Genomic DNA, 19744 nt, shown 5'->3' with positions numbered 1-19744 from the left:
ATTTCTTAATTCAGTGGATATGGGAATGTTTATCAACATACAACCATTAAATAGCTTAAAATTGGATGTCTCATTGTTCTAAACATTAATATCAGTTAATAAAATGTCTACTATTTGAATACATTAAAAGGTAAACATAGAAAACGAAATTATAACAAGGCGTGATCAGACAAAGAAGAAAAGGGCTATTTTTTTTCATTCATCTATAAAACAAATTTATGAGATTGTAAAGAACAATTTAACAACCTAAAGAAGGTTCAAAGCAGGGAAAGCAGAGGCCTGAGAGAAAATGGATTTGTCAATGATTTCAGTCATTCAGTCTAGGGAGGAGAAAAGCAGAAAATGTGGCTTTATTTTGCCATATAAAGTAGGAGGCATAAAATCCAGTAGCCTGTCTGTGGAGTTCTATTTATGTATTTAAACCCTGTTTCAATTCACAGATTATGCTGATCCTTCCACATGTAAACAGCCAATAATGATAGCCAGGCCTTTAGGAAAGGAAAACACACACCACACAGCAAGGTCAGGAAGCTACCAAGCACACAGGACAACAGATCAAAACAGAATGGTTTCATATGTTTCTATTGTTTATATACTTAATTTGAAGATGATATTCCTTAGGGGGGAAAGGAGGTTGTAAATTATTACTAAGAACATGCAACATACTATCAAAACAGAAAATTTTTATGCAAATATACTAAATATTTATTTCCTGCATGTATCTATGTCAGTCAACCTGTAGGACTGATATGCATTCATTCGATTATTTTTAACTTAGATGTCAAGCTAAAATAAACCTCTTTAGTCCTAAATCCCTTTACTCCTAAGAATTCATTACAGATAATTTGTATTTCTCTAACTTCTTTCGATGAAATAATCAAGCTTGCAAACTGTAAATACCTTTTTTTTTTTCTTACTATTAAGAGATTAAGCACAACAGAGGAGTGAAAGGGGGAGAGGTATTAATTTCCTTGTTTCTGGGTAAAATTTCGAAAATAAGAAGCAATGACATTCTATTTGGTATTGAAGCATCTTAAAAAATTACAACACAATATAAGCAACAGTGGAAATTTACCCCAAGTAGCCCACTAGCACATTTTAAACATACAAACTAGAGCCGCCTCTGGCCACATGTTTTTTTGAGTTCAGTCTCTTAAAGAGACAGTATCCTTGGACCTATGCCCTACACGGAGCACATTTCTAAAATGTTTGATTACCAACAATCCTCTCTTGCATTTCTTCAAATCCATACTAGGCCAACAATGTTCTACTCTATTTTACTGTGAAATCAAATTATTTTAATTTGAATCTACAAAAAACTACTGGACAGACAGATATAAAATAATTGGGGAAGCTACTGTGATTAGAGGTGTCTAAAATAAGGGGACCTACAGATTTCTTATAACAGCAAATTGGCTTAAAAAAAAACAAAACTTAATATGATCACTGTTTCCTCATTCATTTCCCACTCATTCCCCAGGCACAGGCCACATAATGTATCGTAACCGATAACACCGGAAGCTACACTACGGCAATTTCGCTGTCGAAAGAAGAGGGGAACTTGCTTAATCAAGTCAACCACCACCCAGAAGCGAAATTTCAGAGATTTCATTTTCTGTTTAGGAAAAGACACCCAGGAAGGTGCCCATGCACACATCCCAATAACTGTATTCACTCGTGACTGTAAGGAAGATTTTGAAGGGCACATTATTGTAAGCCCACTGACAAAACTACCGGTCAGCTCCTCCACATGAAAAAGGTGAAGACGAGGAGAAAAAAACAAAACCAAAACCAAACCAAAACAAAACACAAAAACAGTTTGGCTTACTTGGTGTACAAATACATCGACTGGAATATCCAAGGGGCTTCCCTCTCGGTTTATCATGGAGATGAATCCAAATCCCATTCGCACGTTGAACCACTTACAGTGGCCAGTTCCGTGCAAAACCTGGGATTCCTCCTCTGCCTGCTCTGGCAGCTTCCCGGGCTCTTCTCCACCACCTTTGCTTGCCCCGCCTGAGTAGAACAGGACAAAAAAGTCAGTTAGTCAGTATTGCCATACAGTTCAGTGAAAGGAAAAAAAAAAACTGCTTGGGAGTGGGGGTGGAGGGGAGAGGAAATGAAAGAAAAAAAAAAAGCTATTAAATGGTTGATTCCTTCTTTTATTCGGCAGAAAATATTTTAAGTTAAAGGCTTAAAAGGGAAAGCGGGGGAGGGAGGAAGCCACACTGTTCTATCGATCACAACTTCCACGTTTCTGTACATACGTGTACGTTTTCATTTAACTCTGTTTCTCGGCCACATATTACAGTACAGCATGCGATTATTTAACTTGCATGTTGCTGATTTAACACTGATCCCATTTACAAAGAGAAATTTTCAGTGAAACTAATTCTTTCCGGCGTGCCCGAGGAGGAAAGAGAAATCGTGAAGATGGTTAGAACTAGTTAATGCACATGCGGCAGCAGTGAATCCAGGGTTATTTGCAATGTGCATTCCCCTCCCCCCCAATAACTTTCAATTAAAGTTGGGGTGGAATGGGGGAGGGGGCAGGTGTATAAAAGTTTTCTTGGGCTCACTAACTGAAACTGCGCTTAATCACACTCAAACAATTCAAACAATAGCCCCCTGAAAGCTTTTCAAGTTGTGAATCAGTGTGGGCGGTACAAAACATTTTTGGAGATCTATAACAATAGGTTGCAGAAAGCCCCACTGCGCGATGGGGGGTGGGGGGTACTGCTCAGTATTGGGGTAAAAGGGGAAGGGGGGACGGGCAAAGAAGGGTGGGAGAGGGAGAGGGCGGGAGAAAGGAAGAGAGAAAATCACAGTAAAACAATAGAAAAGAAAATTAACCTTCGGCCATGTTGCCCCACGGGCCCTCTGCTCCAAACTCGTGAGATGAAAACTTTCCCTTTGCAACGGAGTGATCTTCTGCATCAATCTAACATCTTGATTTTGTGCGATCACAAATTTAGCTCGCATGGTCTAATGTGCTTTCCCTCTTTTGATTTTTTTCTCTCCTCTCTCCAGTTTCTGGCCCCCTGAGCACACGTGACTTTGTCAATTACATGCTTTCTTGCTACTAATTTCACCTCGGATCCTTAAGGGGCTGGCAAGAGGAAGAGATAACCAATCGCCATTTCATCTATGCTGACATCAAAATAATTTATGAATGAACACGAAAAACTCTAACATGTTATCTTAAAGACAATTGGGGACGCTTCTTTACGATAAATCAGAATGCCGATTTCGTGCTTTTACTTAAACACAATGGAGGGTCCTTGTGAATCGTCGATTTAGAAAAACGGCACAGTCATATATGTGCACACGCGTGCCTTACACACAAGCCTGTCTAAATAATCTCATTTAAGGGGAAAAAAGCCATTTAAATAAAGCAACCGACGTTACGCTTTTTCCCCCTAAGAATTCAGATGCTCCGTTAACAGTAAACCTGCTTGGGATGCAAATTTCATATTTAATTCCATTCTTAGAGGAAAATATGTAATTTACAAAAGATCTAATTGAACCTAATTACACACCCATGAAACTTTAGATAATGGTAACCTACACCTACAATAAGAGAAATACACACAATTACCTGACTGTGACCTGAAATTTGTTTCAAATTTAAAATAAAATGCTACCGGAAAAATCGCTATCACCTTCTTGTAATCAAATTGTGTTTAGGTTTACCATTTCGGAACATTTTGGAGGGGGCTGGTAAGGAATTGTACTTCACAGGTTTCTCCGCCATCTCTTTCCGGGGGAGGAGATGTGATTAATGACTTCCTAAATAACAGCCCAGTTTTCCAGCCTAACATAGAGTGAACCTCAATCAGTGGCGATTGTTCCCCAAGAGCAAGGCGACGTAGGGCAGGGAGGGGGAGGGGAGCGCCAGGCAGGGGAGGTGAAGAGGAGCCGCCAGCACAGGCGGCTGCGGAGCCAGAGAAAGAGGTGGGGGAGAAACAGCGGGTGCGGGCGGGGGGAGGGGGTGAAAAAGGGAGGCAAGTGGGAGAAAAAAAGGTAAATTTATATCTTATTGACCGGACCCTGACATTTTAAAAGTCCACTACCAGGGGACAGAAGAGTTGAATAAACGAAAACTTAATAACGGGTTAGGCTCCTACCGTCCCTTCCCCGGCCAGCCCCCTGTTTCAAACTGCTTACCCTTTACCTTTAAAATTGGTTCAAACGATTGTTGATTACTAGATGCTGACACCAATACTGCCTCCCTTATCGACCACTACAGTAAATGTTATAGATCAACTAGAAATGCTGGATTTCCTTTAGAATATAAAATAAAACCCGTCTTTGAAACATTAAAACGCACCACTACTCTTCCCCCACCCCACCCCCATTTTCTTAAACAAGCAGTTTACCGAGAAACTGTACAGATACCACTTCCCTTCGGCAAAGCTACGGAGCTTACCCTCCCCCACTATACCCGCAACCCCCCTCCCCGTCTCTCCAAACACACTCCTAACTCTAACACTGTTTCACACAAACTAAAACGTAGGGATTTTGACCGAATCTAAAAGCTTTTGAAAATCCACATAATGCACCTATTTACACCTCCTCCCCATACTAAACAATGAAATATAAATTTATACTAATTAGCTCAGATCTGAAGTAAATTGATGTATATAAATAAATGTTATTTTCAGCTGTTTGTGGTAAAAGGCTTCAATCGAGACTGATTAACTTGAAAAGATTTTTCGTCTGTTTATTTCTTTTGTTGTTTCTCAAGAAAGGAGGCAAAGCTTTCTCATTTTATTTACTTTGTGTGTGGGGGGGGGATTACCATGTGCCAGCTGGTAGGGAGGAAAGAAAAAGTGTAAAAATGTAAATGATTCTGCAAGAGTCCCAAAAGCTGAAGCTCTCAGAAAAATTATTTACTAACAGAACACTCACTAGGCATTACTTTAATAGTAGAAATCTACTGATTACACTGACCTATAATGAAATAACTTTAACGATGGTATTCCAGGTGAAATATTTTGAATAACAGGAAATAGAGAAACTAATTTGAATAAGTTGTGTTTTTTTTAATATTTTAAATGAAAGAACTACTTTTAAAAATCAACATCTGGTAACAGAAATAATGTGAAAAGTACTCATGCAAATTGAGGAAATGCCATTATTTATGTAAAATTATCATAAAATTTAACAGGCAGTATAATTTAGTTTTGTCACTGACACATTCATGATAAACAATGTTTTATCTGTAAGCTTGTTTTTAATTAAAAAATAGTCTAATCATCATAAAATCAGAAATATGTAGGTGGGTTCTGAATCCTTGTCTGTTAAATGTGATGAAATTCAAACCTATAAATACATAGATGAAAAGTGTGAAATGCCATAAGTGAACCACATTGGATGGTATGGTTATGAGATTCAGTTTTGCCTGATTGGGGGCCTCCAGTATTAGTGGAATTAAGGTAGGGTTCACTGGACTGGTCACTGGTGTCAGAGGTTATCGACTCATTCATTTCCTGAGAGGGACATCGGCCTTTCAAGTCGTGTAGAAAGCTTTTTCCAACTGGGGACTTTGAGAAATCCTCTAACATTCATTCACAAAGAATTTAAGGCAAATGCATTTTACATACCTGGTTGGGGCGGGGGGGGGGGGATTGGAGTGGGGTCGGTAAAAGAAAGGGGGAGAGAAGGGAAGAGGAAGGGTAGAGGGAGGAGAAGCAGGGAAGGGAACTGGGAGGGAGGGAAGAGAAGGAAGGAGATAGTGACAGAAAATATCAGTCCCCATTTCAGGGATATGGCACTGTCTTTTAAATAGACTCATCTTTTCCTGCTCCCCCCTCAGTCTTTTGAGCCTAAGATCCTTTTATGAAACTAACCATCATCTTTTTAAGCTCATAGAGTTCTTCTTTCACCTAAAATGGTCCCATGAATCTCCTAGAACGCTTTCCAATTTGTCACCTTCCTGAAGTCTTCTGGTTTTAATTTTTTTCTCATTTCCTACTTGTTTTTAGTGCCAGAAAGACCTGTGCTTGACTCAAAACGCATGTTTTATACTTGTGGAAGCCAAATGTTTCAGTGGCTTGATTTATCATACTTCTTGCAAAATGTCTTTAAAATGAGTTCAAGTAGCTACAAAGAATCCTCAATGCACTGGGGGTAAAAAAAAAAAAAAAATCAAGGAAATAACCTATCATACGCCCGTTGGTTATCACAATCTAAGATTTCTACATTTAAAAAACGTATTTTCTTTTTCTTTCTTTTTTTTTTTTTTTTTAAAGAATTCCGACAGTGCAATGCAAGGAGCCGAAAGAGGTGCCAGAGCCCACCGTCGTTGTTTTCAACTATAAGCAATGAGTGACTTCTATTACAGCTGAAACAATGCTTCGGTTCTTCTTAAAACTAGGAGGAGGGGCTGCGGCACTGCGACGAGCGGCTCCACCCGTGCTCTGCGTCCCGGCCGACAAGGCCGGGGTCTGCAGCCCCGCGCTGCCCTCGCAGCCGCGGATCTTCACGCGCAGCTCGCGCCCCCAGGGTCGCCGAGACCCCCAGGTCAGCGGATCTGCCCCTTCCCTCCACCGCCCGCCCCTGCCACTTCCTCTCCCCGTTCTCTCTCCAGTCACCTTTCCCTTTAGTCACCACATCACCACCTCCTCTCGAGAAGTCAAGCCGTTCCAAAGGCGGCTGAGGATTTCTCACTAATTAGGGGACATTCACATTTGTCATTTCGTCCCGACAAGAGGAACACCAAACAAAAGAAACCTTCACCAGGATGGAGGCAACGCTTGACGCACCCTACTACCTTCCCTGCGTTTCCAGACATGTACCGTGTATAATCTGAGTCCTTCATCTGGGAGATGTCAGTCTCCGCAAACCAAAAAGTGAAGTCAAGGGGGGGAGGGGTCATGAGAACCCGAGAGAATGACCACTCCACCCCCTACTCCCCCACCAGGCCATGCCTAAAATGGAGCTGTCTTCACACAGACCCCTGGCGCCGTCCTTTCGGGAAGCCACGAAAACGTCGCCGTGCGCCTTTGGAGGATCAGGAAAAGCTGTCGGCGGGGAAGGGGGTGGGGGGCGGCCGGGGGCGATTTTAGGGAACCCGCTGTCTGGCCGCGGCTTGAGGTTTCCCGCCCAAAGGCTGCGGACCCGCACGTCGGGCAAACTGTTGCCGATCCCTCCCACTGCGTTTCAGTAAACTACTTTACCCGCAAATAACTTTCTTGAAATTCTTGCAACACGGAGTCAGCTGAAAGGAGTACTGGACTGGGTGCGTTGGTCTTATAGCACAGGCACTTTAGAATATGGGGGCTATTTGTTTTCGTTTCCGAAGAGCAAAATTCCGTTCTCACTTAATTTCCTTATCTGAGAGCAAAATGCTCTGGCTTAACACAGTTGTTCCAATTTGGTAATTTTTACACAGCTGTAAAAATCTCTTAAATATTTTCCTTAAATAGTTTAACATATTTCCCCAGGTATAATTAAATAAAATTATGGAAATACGGGAAACGATTAAAATAAATTTTAAGTGTGCCAGATAAAATTGCCTTTATATTTCAAAAAACAAGCATTTGCAAATGTTTCCTTCTTTTTTTTGGCCCCTTACGTTTCAGCCAAGTATTTAGAGCAACAAAATTAATTCAGAAAAGGGGCATTATTTTAACACCATCATTTTGTAGAAAGTTTATTGTTTTTTTAACTGGAATAGCAAAAAATCATATTCTATTAACATACTTCTTCAATTAAAAGGAAAAATAAAAATTTTATTATTACTCCTCCCAAATATTTTCTGAATTGTGCGCAACAAATACTTTCCTAAATGATTTTAATTAAGACAGCAATAGGTTAGAGAAATCATTTAGTAATAAGCATTACATTACTTTGCCCAGAATAGCACAAAATGAAGGTTCTTCATGTTTTATTTGAAAAATGAGTCCAGATTTTTCACCTGTACTACTTGAACAGGTATGCCTCATAATTTACAGACCTTTTTGCAATAAATATTCTGAGTCTGCAGAAATGACACTAAATAATGTAAACAACTTTTCCCTCTCTCTCAAAGCAATGAATGAAAATTTACCCTTTAAAACTTAATCTCATCAAAACAAATAACTGGAATAAGAGTGTGGACTGTGGCGCAGTGGTTGAGAGTCCGCCTGCCGATGCAAGGGACACGGGTTCGTGCCCCGGTCCGGGAAGATCCCACGTGCCGCGGAGCAGCTGGGCCCGTGAACCATGGCCGCTGAGCCTGCGCGTCCGGAGCCTGTGCTCCGCAACGGGAGAGGCCACAACAGTGAGAGGCCCGCGTACCGCAAAAAAAAAAAAGAGTGTGGACGGATTCCTAGGTATTTCTTTTAATATTTTCACTTTAGGTTAATTTTGGGGAAGAGGACAGGTAGGTGGAAAATAGGAAGGGAAAAAATAGTACAGGAGTAAAAGATGAGGCAAATGAGAAGAAATCTTCAGGCTTTAAAGATGCCTGTGCAGGAGGCAAATCTGTGGAGAAAAAGCACCCAGCTAGAAACCGGAGGCCAGAGTTCTGGTCCCATTTAATGACCTTGTGTGTGACCTTGGATCATTAAGCTTCTCTGGGCCTCAGTTTCCTCACCTGCAAAGTGAGGACACTGGAGCAGTTGATGTTCAAATCTTTGGCTTAAATGCAATCTCTGGCAATAACCTTTCTTTTGGTGAAAGTGCAACCTCTCCGCGGCCAACGCTTTTTAATCACAAGGAAACACAGACATGAAACTTTATTGCAGTCACTTAACACACTGGTGTTAACATTACTTCCCAGCAGAAGAGAAAAGGGCCTCTGGACTGCCTCCAATTTGCCCCCAGAGGGAAACCACAATCAATAGTAAGGGGAAAAGAGTTGGTAAATTAAAATATTGTAGCAACTTTTCGGAATCTTCTTTTTCATGGTACTCTTTAGAGCATCATCTCTATGTCAAAGGATTCACTCCAGAAAAAAGTAAAGTGCTTGTCAAAAGGCAATGCCTATCAGTGGTTTCCTCATTAACCCTTTTGATTCCTACTGCTTTCCTCTTGCTACCTACAATCCTGTATTTGATAAGCTTAATAATAGAATAACAGCATTTCACTTGTACTTATAAATGCTCATAAACTCTGTCATCTCATAGCTCTTAAGAGTTTTGAAAGCAGTATTAGTCAAGAGTAGAGCCAAGGCATTAACTGCATGAGAGCAGAAGCCAGAGTAATACATTAAAATACTAATACAAATAAAACTGTTACTGAAAATAGTATTGTCAGTTTTCAGTTAGTTTCATTAATACAAGAGAATATTTCTCCATTAAAAGCCTAGGTTTACAGTACACCTAAATAAATGAAAGGACATACATATATTTATATAGATATTTTAAGCATAGGTTTAAGATGTTAAAAGTTCACATGACTCATTTTTGTAGTATAATGCGGAACAAATTTGATACATGCTCATGAAAAGCAAAATAAATGGAGCTTTCCTAGATTAGGAAAATTCTCTAATTCCCTGAAAAAAATGGCTAATATATTGTGCTATTTATGTTATGGTAAATTTTTTGAAAACAGGAGCACGTCTCTAGCTTTAAATTAATTCAACATATACTTGTGAGTGCCTATTTTACTACGGGCTTTACAAAAATGAACAAGCCACAAATACTTTTCATTCAGCTCCATTAACATTTAAATATTATCTGTTTTGCCTGAGATACAGAAAAGGGAATCACAAAATCCAATATTGCTAAAATCAGGAGGAAAAGGAGTTAATTAGAAGATTTCATCCATGCAATTCTGGTAGGAGTATCAGTTTATAGATGAAGTGATCTGGAGTACAGTAGGTACAAGATGGGTACCATATCCATCTTGCCAAAGTGGAGAATGCCTGAGGGCTGTCATGTTTTCTCATATGCCTCCAATGATCTTTTTAAATAAATATTAGTTAAGTAAAAATTTAATTAAAAAAAAAGACTAACCTGGGGCTGATGAAACCTGGTTGAATGACCTCATTGTCTTCTGAAGAACCTAAAATCAGAGAGCTCAAGTCAGTACTACATTAATTGCTCATTTAATTGCCTCTTCTTCAGCTTAATAGCTCATTAGAAAGCAATAAAATGCTTAGGTTTTGACTCTGTGAAGTGACCTGTAAACTTTTTTTACAATTTAAGACTCACCTAGCAAAATTAGATAACCAATTGGCATAAACTTGCCTTTCATTCCAATTAAAGGATGGTAGTTTAAAAAACATTCTAAACAAGACCACTAAGATGTAGTCAAAGATCCAGATTTCAGGAACAATGCAGTTTTAAATTTTTTTAATATTTAATTTTACACTGTAATTCAAGAATCCCATTCTCTTTTTCAACCACAGTTAAAAATGAACTTAACCTATGATACTGTGTTCCTTGATGGACTAATTTGACTATTCAGATACCTTTTAGAAGATAAATCATGAGACTCTAATTGTGATACTATACCCCTGATACTGGGTCTATTACATTCAAATACTTTTCGAGAAAAAAATTACTTTAAGAGGTAATACATTTAATCATTGAGTATATTTAATTAAAGATATCTAATACGCATTAACTCAGATTTTATAAGCAAAATCAGTTCTCCTTAAAAAAATATGAGCAAGTACTAATGTTTCTAATATATCCACTGGCAGATGTCACAACACAATAAAACTTGCAATAAAGAGGTCACCCAGTAATGAAGTATAGCGGTTGGAAGAAAAATTCCTGATGACCACTGAATTATCATTTTTATCCTCGGGTCCGAGTTATTAAAGCTTGGAAAACAGATTGGTTTGAACATGCATACACTCACCTGCCACCACCCAGGGCTGTCTTTCCTTCCTTAACTAAGTTTTTACACACTGTATCTACTATATCAACTCACAAAAAAATAAATCATTATGTGTAAATTCTCTAAGTTGTGATCTAATTTTCTTCTCAAAACGAAATGGAGGCTTTTCCAAATGCAGAGTTCTACTGAATGTTGACCCAAGATTCTTCTTACAAAGGATGACAATCTCACTGAGTAAGATTTGAAAAGAACAGAGGAAGAATGTGAACAAAAGGCACGTGAACCTCTGTGCATTAAGTCCTTTAGTTATCCTGTGTTTACAACCAAAAGACAGACGATAATGACAGCCCCTCATTTGTAGAGACGTGGATGGACCTAGAGACTGTCATACAGAGTGAAGTAAGTCAGAAAGAGAAAAACAAATATCATATATTAACGCATACATGTGGAATCTAGAAAAATGGTACAGATGAACAGGTTTACAAGGCAGAAATAGAGGCACAGACATAGAGAATAAACATATGGACACCAAGGGGGGATAGCCAGGGTGGGGGTGGGGGTGGGGGGGATGAACTGGGCGATTGGGATTGACATGTATACACTAATATGTATAAAATAGATAACTAACAAGAACCTCCTGTATAAAAATAAAAATTAAAAAAAAAGATGACAGTCCCTAATGTTAACAAAATTCATTATTAAAACTTACTAAATAGTTTTCCTTTACATTGAGCGTATATTAAATTTTATTTTGCACATTTGGTTTAGTGAGGGGGTATTTAAATACTATAAATAAATTTCAGCAAAATCTAGCTCATGTTTTTCTAATAGCCCACAGCCCAGACTTGATCTTCTCTGCTTATATATTTGCAAAAAAGTTCAAAATGACATATTCTAAAGATGTGAAAGAAGCACAGAAAGTGTTTGCAAACATTTTTTTCAAATAAGTCAAATGATAAATTATTATGTGAAATCTAATAAAGTGAAAGTCAAATGGTGTAAAAATTAGCTAAATAACACTATTTAATTTTAAGAGCTCAAACTATGAGCTTTCCGGGTTTAAAGAAAGCCGGACAATTTGAATGATAAAGATGTTCAGATTTTTCATTATCCAAACTTACACATGATGGTTTTGATTATTGATAGTTTTAATATTATCAACCTTTTCAAAGGAAAAGTAAGATGGAATTATTTCACAGATATCAATATATTTCACTGATGTTAAATAATGATTTTAAAATTTTCACAAACAAAAGAGTTGGAAGAGAAAATAGAATTAACTTTAAATATAGATATTAATATCCATCCATATGAAAAACTATGATAGGGATTTGATAGGTTAATGTTATATAAAATGTTCACAATATTAAATGTTCATATTCTGACTATAGGTGACTTTTTTGAAAAGAAATAACAATAAAGAATGAAAATAATTCTTTAAATGCACGAAATACTCCCAAAACAGCTATTTATAATTTTATACACAGGTATCTCTATTTAATATTATAATGCACTTCTTTGCCCCTTCACTAGGATTAATCCCTAATCATCATTTAAATCTCCACTTAGATCTCTTTTTCTTATTGTTCCATACTGAGTACAATGCCTCTACCATTTAGCACCGTACTGTAATTGACTGTAATAGCCCATGATGTTCTCTCTCCTAACTTGACTCTACGTTCTATGAGTGGGAGGAATAGAGTACATTTAGCTCATCACTGTAATCCTAGCTTTCTTTAGTGTTCAATACATATTTTTTAATGAATCAAAGACTTAATGAATTTCTGAACCTGGGCTGACTATCTCTAGGATGACTTTTATGAATTAAATAGACTATAAACAAATTTTTTCTTAAAAATCTTTTCACCAAGAGAATGTGATAGGGAATTAATCAGTTGACTATTGCAAACATAAAATATGTACAAATAAAGTGACTTCATTCAATGATTTTATTTTAAATATACTATAGACTTAATATTATAAAATTGCCTAACTTAACACCATTCATTACAAACACTCCAAGATTTCATATTTCTTCCTAGTAAAATATGTAACAATATTCTTCTCAAGTACATTGCATATTGTTGTTAATCCACTATTGTAACTATTCAATGTAAAGGAAAATGCTTACTACTATGCATTATACACTATAATTTATTTAAAAATTGCCAAGGTGCTAAGCCCAGAGAACTGAGTAGTAATAAAATAAAATACTGCTATATAACATATTACTGAGAACTTTATTTAAATTCAATTGACATCATATTAGCCTTTACTTCTAATATTAATAAAAAGCAATAGTTACTTTAGGTTGGCAAAAAATGATTTAGCAATCAAGAATATTCACCATAATAAAGTAAAAGTATTTCATTATTTATTCTCATCACTACAACTTCTCAACATTTAAAAAAAAGGTTAAATTTTTGTTTCTGACTATATTTTCTAAAATAATGTAAGGGTAAAAGCACATTATAGTTTATTAAATATTCACTTCATGGTTTATAACAAAAATTATAGCCTATTTACAATGTGTCTCAGCCATCACTGAACTAAATACATTCTTTGGAAAGCAAAGTAGGCAATAATGTGACTTTCCTTTCTTCGAAGAATAGTTGGGGGGAAAGTTTTTAAATGACTACTTAAAATCATACAGCAAACATACTATAAACACCAGAGTAAAACCTAAAGCACAGTATTTATTTACATTTACTATAACTTAAATATAACATATACACATATGAAATAAAACATTAGATGTGGAGGTTCAACATTGAAGTGAATGTGTGTGCTTTATGAAAATGTTTTCTTACATTGTCCTCTAAAGGAATGTTTAATATGTAGTAAAATGTTTCACTGTAATTATTTTTTTGCCGATTAGTCAATAAACTAAATTCAAATGCTGTCTAAGCAAAATCAGGGTAAATTATTGTGTAATTTAACTCAACATCCTACTGTAACTTTGGATAAAACTGAAAATGCTGTACCTTCAATTATATACAGATACAGAAAATTTAAAGAAAATACTTAAAACTAAAGTTAAGACAAATATTTACATGTGACTTTATGTAACTGAAAATTCATAGGTATAGACAGGAGTGCTAAAACAAGAAACCTCACATTTACTGAACTATTTTGAACATTATCTTTAGAGAATGGAAAAAATTTATACTACTTTACGAAAAACATTTCAAAATTATATTTTTTATATTTATGAATCAAAAGTTATTATTTGTAACATATTAAAATACAGTTAACCTTAAATTAAAGGCTAGTATGTCATACTGCTATTGAATCACAGAGATGAATTTAACTTTAACCATTTTACAAATTGAAATTTTACTGATTTCACCTAAGATATGGGCAGCTCTAGCATTCTCTTCAACTGCTGTAGCAAAACATAATTTATTCTAGAAAATAAAAAATTTCAAAGTAATAATTTAAGTCAACTAGCATATTGTCAAAATTGTTTAAAGGTGCCAACTACGACACAAATATTAATTGGTAAACACAATTCTTTAGCTTAAATGTGAATGTTGTAAAACAACTGAGCCATGGCACAGTTGGTTTTGCTAATGCAAACAGTTTGTATTTTCTACCATATCATACAACAGTTTCATATAATAAAGCTCATAACTGAGTCATTGTTGAGGTCATATTGAATAGAAGAAAAAAATAGTGGTTTTAGATTAAAAAGAGTCAAAATAATGGCAAAAATCGTGTCGTAAAGAAGCTAATCACATATATTTTGAAGGCCCACCATAACTTTAAGATAAAAACTTTAAGGTAGCTTCTTGATATGATAAACAAAAATGATTCTAAGTAAACCTGAATAGTTCTAAATAAGTACAATGTTAATAAGAAAATTATATTTGATAGACATTTTAAGTTTTGATATACAACATTAATGGTTAAAAATTTATATCACAAGAGATTAACAACTAAATGAGAACTTTTCATGCATTTGAAATAGCTTCAATAAACATTTTAGAAAGATCAAGAGATGTTTTAGAGGCTGCTCACTTTTACATCACTGCCAGTGATCTAATGGTGTAATAAATGTAATATTTTTTAAAAATCAGGATATCAACTAGCAAAGGAGATTACACCAAGAACCTAACGCAAAAAAGACAAAACATAATTTACACATATTTTCTAAAATTTTAAATCTACAAAAAAGTAAAGCCTGTTTTTAACCTATACAGTATAGAATATTTTAGTTGAAATGTTTTTGTAGTGTCTGAAAGAAATGTTACATAAAAGAACTGTTTGCAAAATATAAAAGTAGCATTTTGGCTCTTGCATTCCCAAATAAGAAATACTGATTTGAAAATATCTAAAAAATTTAAAATATGTTTTTCCACCAATAGAACTGGTCATTCAATACTAAGTCCTTTTTCCTATATAATTAACCTTTTGTTCAGCCATGAAAAAACTAGGAACTGATTGCTTGAAAATGAGCTGCATGCCCTTTGTCCTGGTTTGTCACCTTTGACCCTTAATTTGATGATCCTGCATGTCAACCCATTCTATTTTTAGGAAAATCATGTCATAGTTCTATACCTAAAATAGTACTTTTTACTGAAATATTAAATATGTTACAACATTCCTTTTCAGGTAATTTCTACAATGGTTTCATACCAGTGTTCATTTCACACAATGTAGAACACAATAACATTGTTAGGAGTGACAGCCTGGTGTTTATTCTGGTTCAAACAACAGAAAATTTCCCCAAAGTGCTAAGTCAAGATTATTATAATTTCAAAATTTATATTTTTCTCGTTATTTAAAAAGTGCTTGTATTATTGTTTCTCAGTATAACTTGCTTCATGAATGATGTAATTTTATTACTTTTGATAACCACATGTTTTGATGTTGGTTTTGATAGTGCCACTTAGTGATATAAACCTGAATCAAAAATTGCAAATATCAAGTTCATACTCAAGCTTACAGTGGTGTCCCCTAAAATTGTACAGTTTTTGAGAGAACTCATTGGTCACTTAACTTGGTTTTAAAATCCTGTCTTCATCTGCAAGGGGCAGCTTTCCAAGAAAGAGAAAACCTCTAGCATTGATCCCATTGATTTTACTGACACTACTTAAAATCAATGTTATATTAATATACTTCAGAGATAAAATTTCTCTATCACAATTTTTGGTTGATTTCAATACATCTGGGTAAAAAGAAGATATAAAAAAGTACATATGAAATATATGTATATATTTCCTACAGTGATGATGCTACTTGAACATCTACACAATTTCTGTGTACAGTTTTCAGTCAGATTTAGCAGTGGCCAACATGGCTGTCTTGGTTCAGCACTATGGTCAGCGACTTCATAGAGAGTCATTGTGTCAGAGAAATCCAACACAGTGTACATGTACATACTGGGCAAGTTTCTCAAACCGATGTGATTCTATACTTCATATATTCCTAGATATGTTCATATAAATCAGTCTTAAGTTTTGTAATGTAAAGAATTTTCATTGTTATGCTTGGCAAACTAGAAATTCTTTACCATGTGGTTCATCAAAAACCATACTTATTTATAATGCAAACACAGTCCTTTTAAAAAGCAAGAGAATCAAGTACAGGCTCTAAAGCATTTAAACATAAAAACTTACAGGTATTTATGGGCTACAGAATTTTAAAAGACAGTAATATTCTACTAAAAATTACCAAATAAGAGAACTCTTTAGCTGACCAAAATTTTGTATAGTCCCTTTCATAATCAATAGCTTTAATTACTTCTGAACTGATATATCTCTGAATCTCCATTTTCCTTTTTTTTCAATCAATTCCACTATGCATTAACATAAATGTTAACAGATCATTTCCTGACCTGAGCTTTCTAATACAATCCCTAAATTTGGTAGTTTTGAATAGCACTTCAATTATTTTAAAGAAACATCAATTCTATACCTGAAGACTGTTATGAAGACTGTTACCTAAAAACATGCATATATGTTTTATTTAACAACTTATTTTTCTCTTAATTATGATTTGTAAATTATGATAGCAGTGTGTTACAAATACAAAAAAAATTATTGTACATGATCAGATACCAAACATTATCAAACTATTAGACAGGTAACATCTATTTAATCTTCTCTTTGTTCAGAGTAAACAGGAAAAAAACCCTTAAATCCACTATATTTATTAAAATTCTAGTGTTTTCTTTTAAAATTTACATGTACAACACACTTTAAAATAAGTCATTCTGAAGATTAACTTTGAGTACCACCATATTAAAACTTAATCTGCTTCACTTACAAAGAGGTATAGTTAACTGCATTTTCCCCCATAATACAGTCAATTTTTAATTTAAATCGTGATTAATTTCACAACAAATTTTTCATTGTTTCTGAAAGAAATCTGGCACAGACATGTAATACGACACTACAATTTGAAAAGGATTAATGAGGCTTGATCGTTGAATCATTTGCTTCCAGATCTATTGAGGAGCACCTATAAACAGTTCTAATAACCAATATGCGCTACAAATTGATTCATATCCTTAAATTCTTTTTGACATTTTATTATCAAGCAACGATTAGCTGATCCTATTTGTAAAATGGAAGAGTCAAATAAAGCATTTTATTCATTTGTAGTACCTTCCCCTCCCCAGCAAGTACTAGAAAGAGGCCTATGTCAGTTTAATTCCTAAAGCTATTTAGGAAATTTGGGCACCTGGATTGTCCTATTTCATACATTCAGAGATAAAGAATATGGGAAGCCAGAATTGTCCCCTAAATGAACACGGGTCTGTTAATTATTAGTCTAAATGCAGTACTATTACAGATTGTGTTGTTAATTTATAATATGACTCCTCTATTACATCTGTGCAAACTCATAACAGAAAAAAAATCCATGGCATAAATTTCATAACAATTAAATTTATATTTTGTAAACTGCCATAAATTCCCAATAATTCAATTTAAGATTTTGTAGTTTTCCCGCAGTCCTTATAAAAATTGTTTCGCAACTTACTGTTGGACTTAAAATTTTGCTTTACCAACAGATGCATTTTAAAAAGCGTTACTGCATTATCACCTAACTAAATATGGTAATAATCTGCACAAAAAATGAAACACGAGGATTTTTTTGATCCGAGTAAATATAATTTTAAGTCATACTTTTCTAAGGATGCTGTTAAATGTTTTAAAATTCATTCTAATACCAGTTGTCATGTGTAATTTTAATTTCCACAATATTTTGACCAAGAAATTCAAAACTACAATAAAACACGAGCATATTTTCCCCGCATTTAACAACTGTAAGTGTAAAGTTGTTACACGGTGAAGAATTTAGTTCTATGAGCAGTAATAATACCTGATAACCTTAATATCCTGTGGATGAAAACAAATCCACAGAGGGAACAGAAAGGAACTCAAGGAAACACAGGAACCTAAGATTTCAGTCTGTTACATGAAACAATTCAAAATGGCGGACTATTACTTACATTTAAGAAATTTCCGCAATGAAGACACTAAATACATACTGTAAGATGTTACTCGAAAACACTCAGTATTTATCAACGTGCAGTTTAAAAAAAAAAAAAAGTTTTTGGAGTACAAATCCTCGTAAGGCGCCCGCATCCAGTGTTCCAGTCAATAGTTACTGCTCCTGCGAATGTATTGATTCTTCTTTGGTTGTTTTCTTTTCAAAAGCAACCTAAGTCCAAGTGCGCTTTTCTCTCTCTGTTCTCCTCAAATCCTTAATTCTAATTCATGAATTTACATTACCAATCCCGACGCAAAAAGGATCCCCGACGCCTGCGGCTACAAAGCAGCTCCGCTGCGGAGTGCGCGAAGGGCAGGAGCGGACGCCCCCTGGCGGCGCAGACCCTCGGGCCCGAAGCGCCCACCCCGGCCACGCGGACCGGCTGCCGGGACCCCAGCCCGCGCTGCACCATTGCCCCCGAGTCGCCCGCGCCCCCTCCCCACCCGGCCCGCCAGTTCCTGCTGCTGGGCGGCGACGGCCGCGGCGAGACCCGTCGGCCGTGCTAGCTACGCCGCGCCTGCACACAGCGCCGACCCAGCGGCGCGGAGCGAGGAGAGAAAGGTGTGAACCCGGAAGTACATCGTCCGCCCGCATCTCGGTGGGAACACTGGGGCAATAAATCAGGGCCGGCGAAGGCAGGACACCGCTCTGGCTCCCAAACGGCAACTTGCTGCGAGACCTGTCTCTTCCCCACCTGGCCCCGTCCTTCCCCCCTCCCTGGCGCTCACGCCTCCTCCTTTCTTCCTGCTCCGCCGCACAGAGCTCCACTCGACGTTGCTCACGTGCCAGACCCAGGGCCGCGAGCGGCGTCCGCACCCGCGCGCACACCCGGCCACACTCGCACTCGCCGGGCCGCGGGGCGCGCTGCTTACCTCCGGGGCCTCATCGTCGCGTCGCTCGCCCGGGTAGGGCGGGGGAGAGGGTGTGAGTACGTGTGTGGCGTTTAGTCCGGGGGGACGGGGCGGAGGAAGGGGCCTGGAGTCTGTCACTTCCTGAGGGAGCGCGGCGGCCGGAGACCCGGGATGCGCGCGGCGGGGCCGGGAGGGTCAGCACATTGTGAGCCGGCGAGGGGACGCGGCGCGGAGGGGCCGGAGAGCGAGGGCGGTGCTCGGCTGCCGGAGTGGAAGCCGCTGTTGCCGCCGCTCCGCCGCCACAGCCGGGCTGGGAGGAGGGGGCTGGACCGGGGTGGGGGGGAGCCGCGGAGCGCGGCGGCGGCGGCGACACCAAGCTGTTCGACTAGAGCCCTGCGTCAGGCGGCGGCACGCGCACACCTGCCCGTCGCCGCTCCCGGCCTCACCATTGGCTGCCCGCTCCGAGCGCGCGAGATTGAACTTTCCATTCATTCTTGGGCCGGGCGGGCGCGGGCGGCGGCGGCGGCGGAGCTTTCCCCGCGGGCTCGCGGGGACGCGCGCCGCCCGCCCCGACCCGAAGGCGCGTCCCCGCGCGGGCTGTGAGCGCGCACGGTCGC

The 19744-nt window shown here is 37.7% G+C and overlaps 1 protein-coding gene across 1 annotated transcript in view; it reads right to left on the bottom strand.

Annotated features, from left to right (window-relative positions):
* Window positions 1-3754, bottom strand: part of LIN28B (lin-28 RNA binding posttranscriptional regulator B) — a 121236-nt gene extending 117482 nt beyond the window's left edge. Inside the window, exons 1-2 of the mRNA XM_089921664.1 lie at window positions 3694-3754; window positions 1829-2046 (exon numbers count right to left, since the gene is read on the bottom strand). Of these exons, the coding sequence (XP_089777790.1) occupies window positions 1829-2046; window positions 3694-3754 (279 nt within the window). The remainder of the gene's footprint in view (window positions 1-1828; window positions 2047-3693) is intronic.
* Between the last annotated feature and the right edge of the window lie 15990 nt (window positions 3755-19744).

This window comes from Delphinapterus leucas, chromosome 12 (assembly GCF_059928025.1).
Source record: "Delphinapterus leucas isolate spDelLeu-1000000601 "Yukka" chromosome 12, BTC_Dleu_Yukka2, whole genome shotgun sequence".
In the NCBI taxonomy this organism is placed as follows: Eukaryota; Metazoa; Chordata; class Mammalia; order Artiodactyla; family Monodontidae; genus Delphinapterus; species Delphinapterus leucas.
This window is presented reverse-complemented; position numbering and strand designations above follow the sequence as displayed.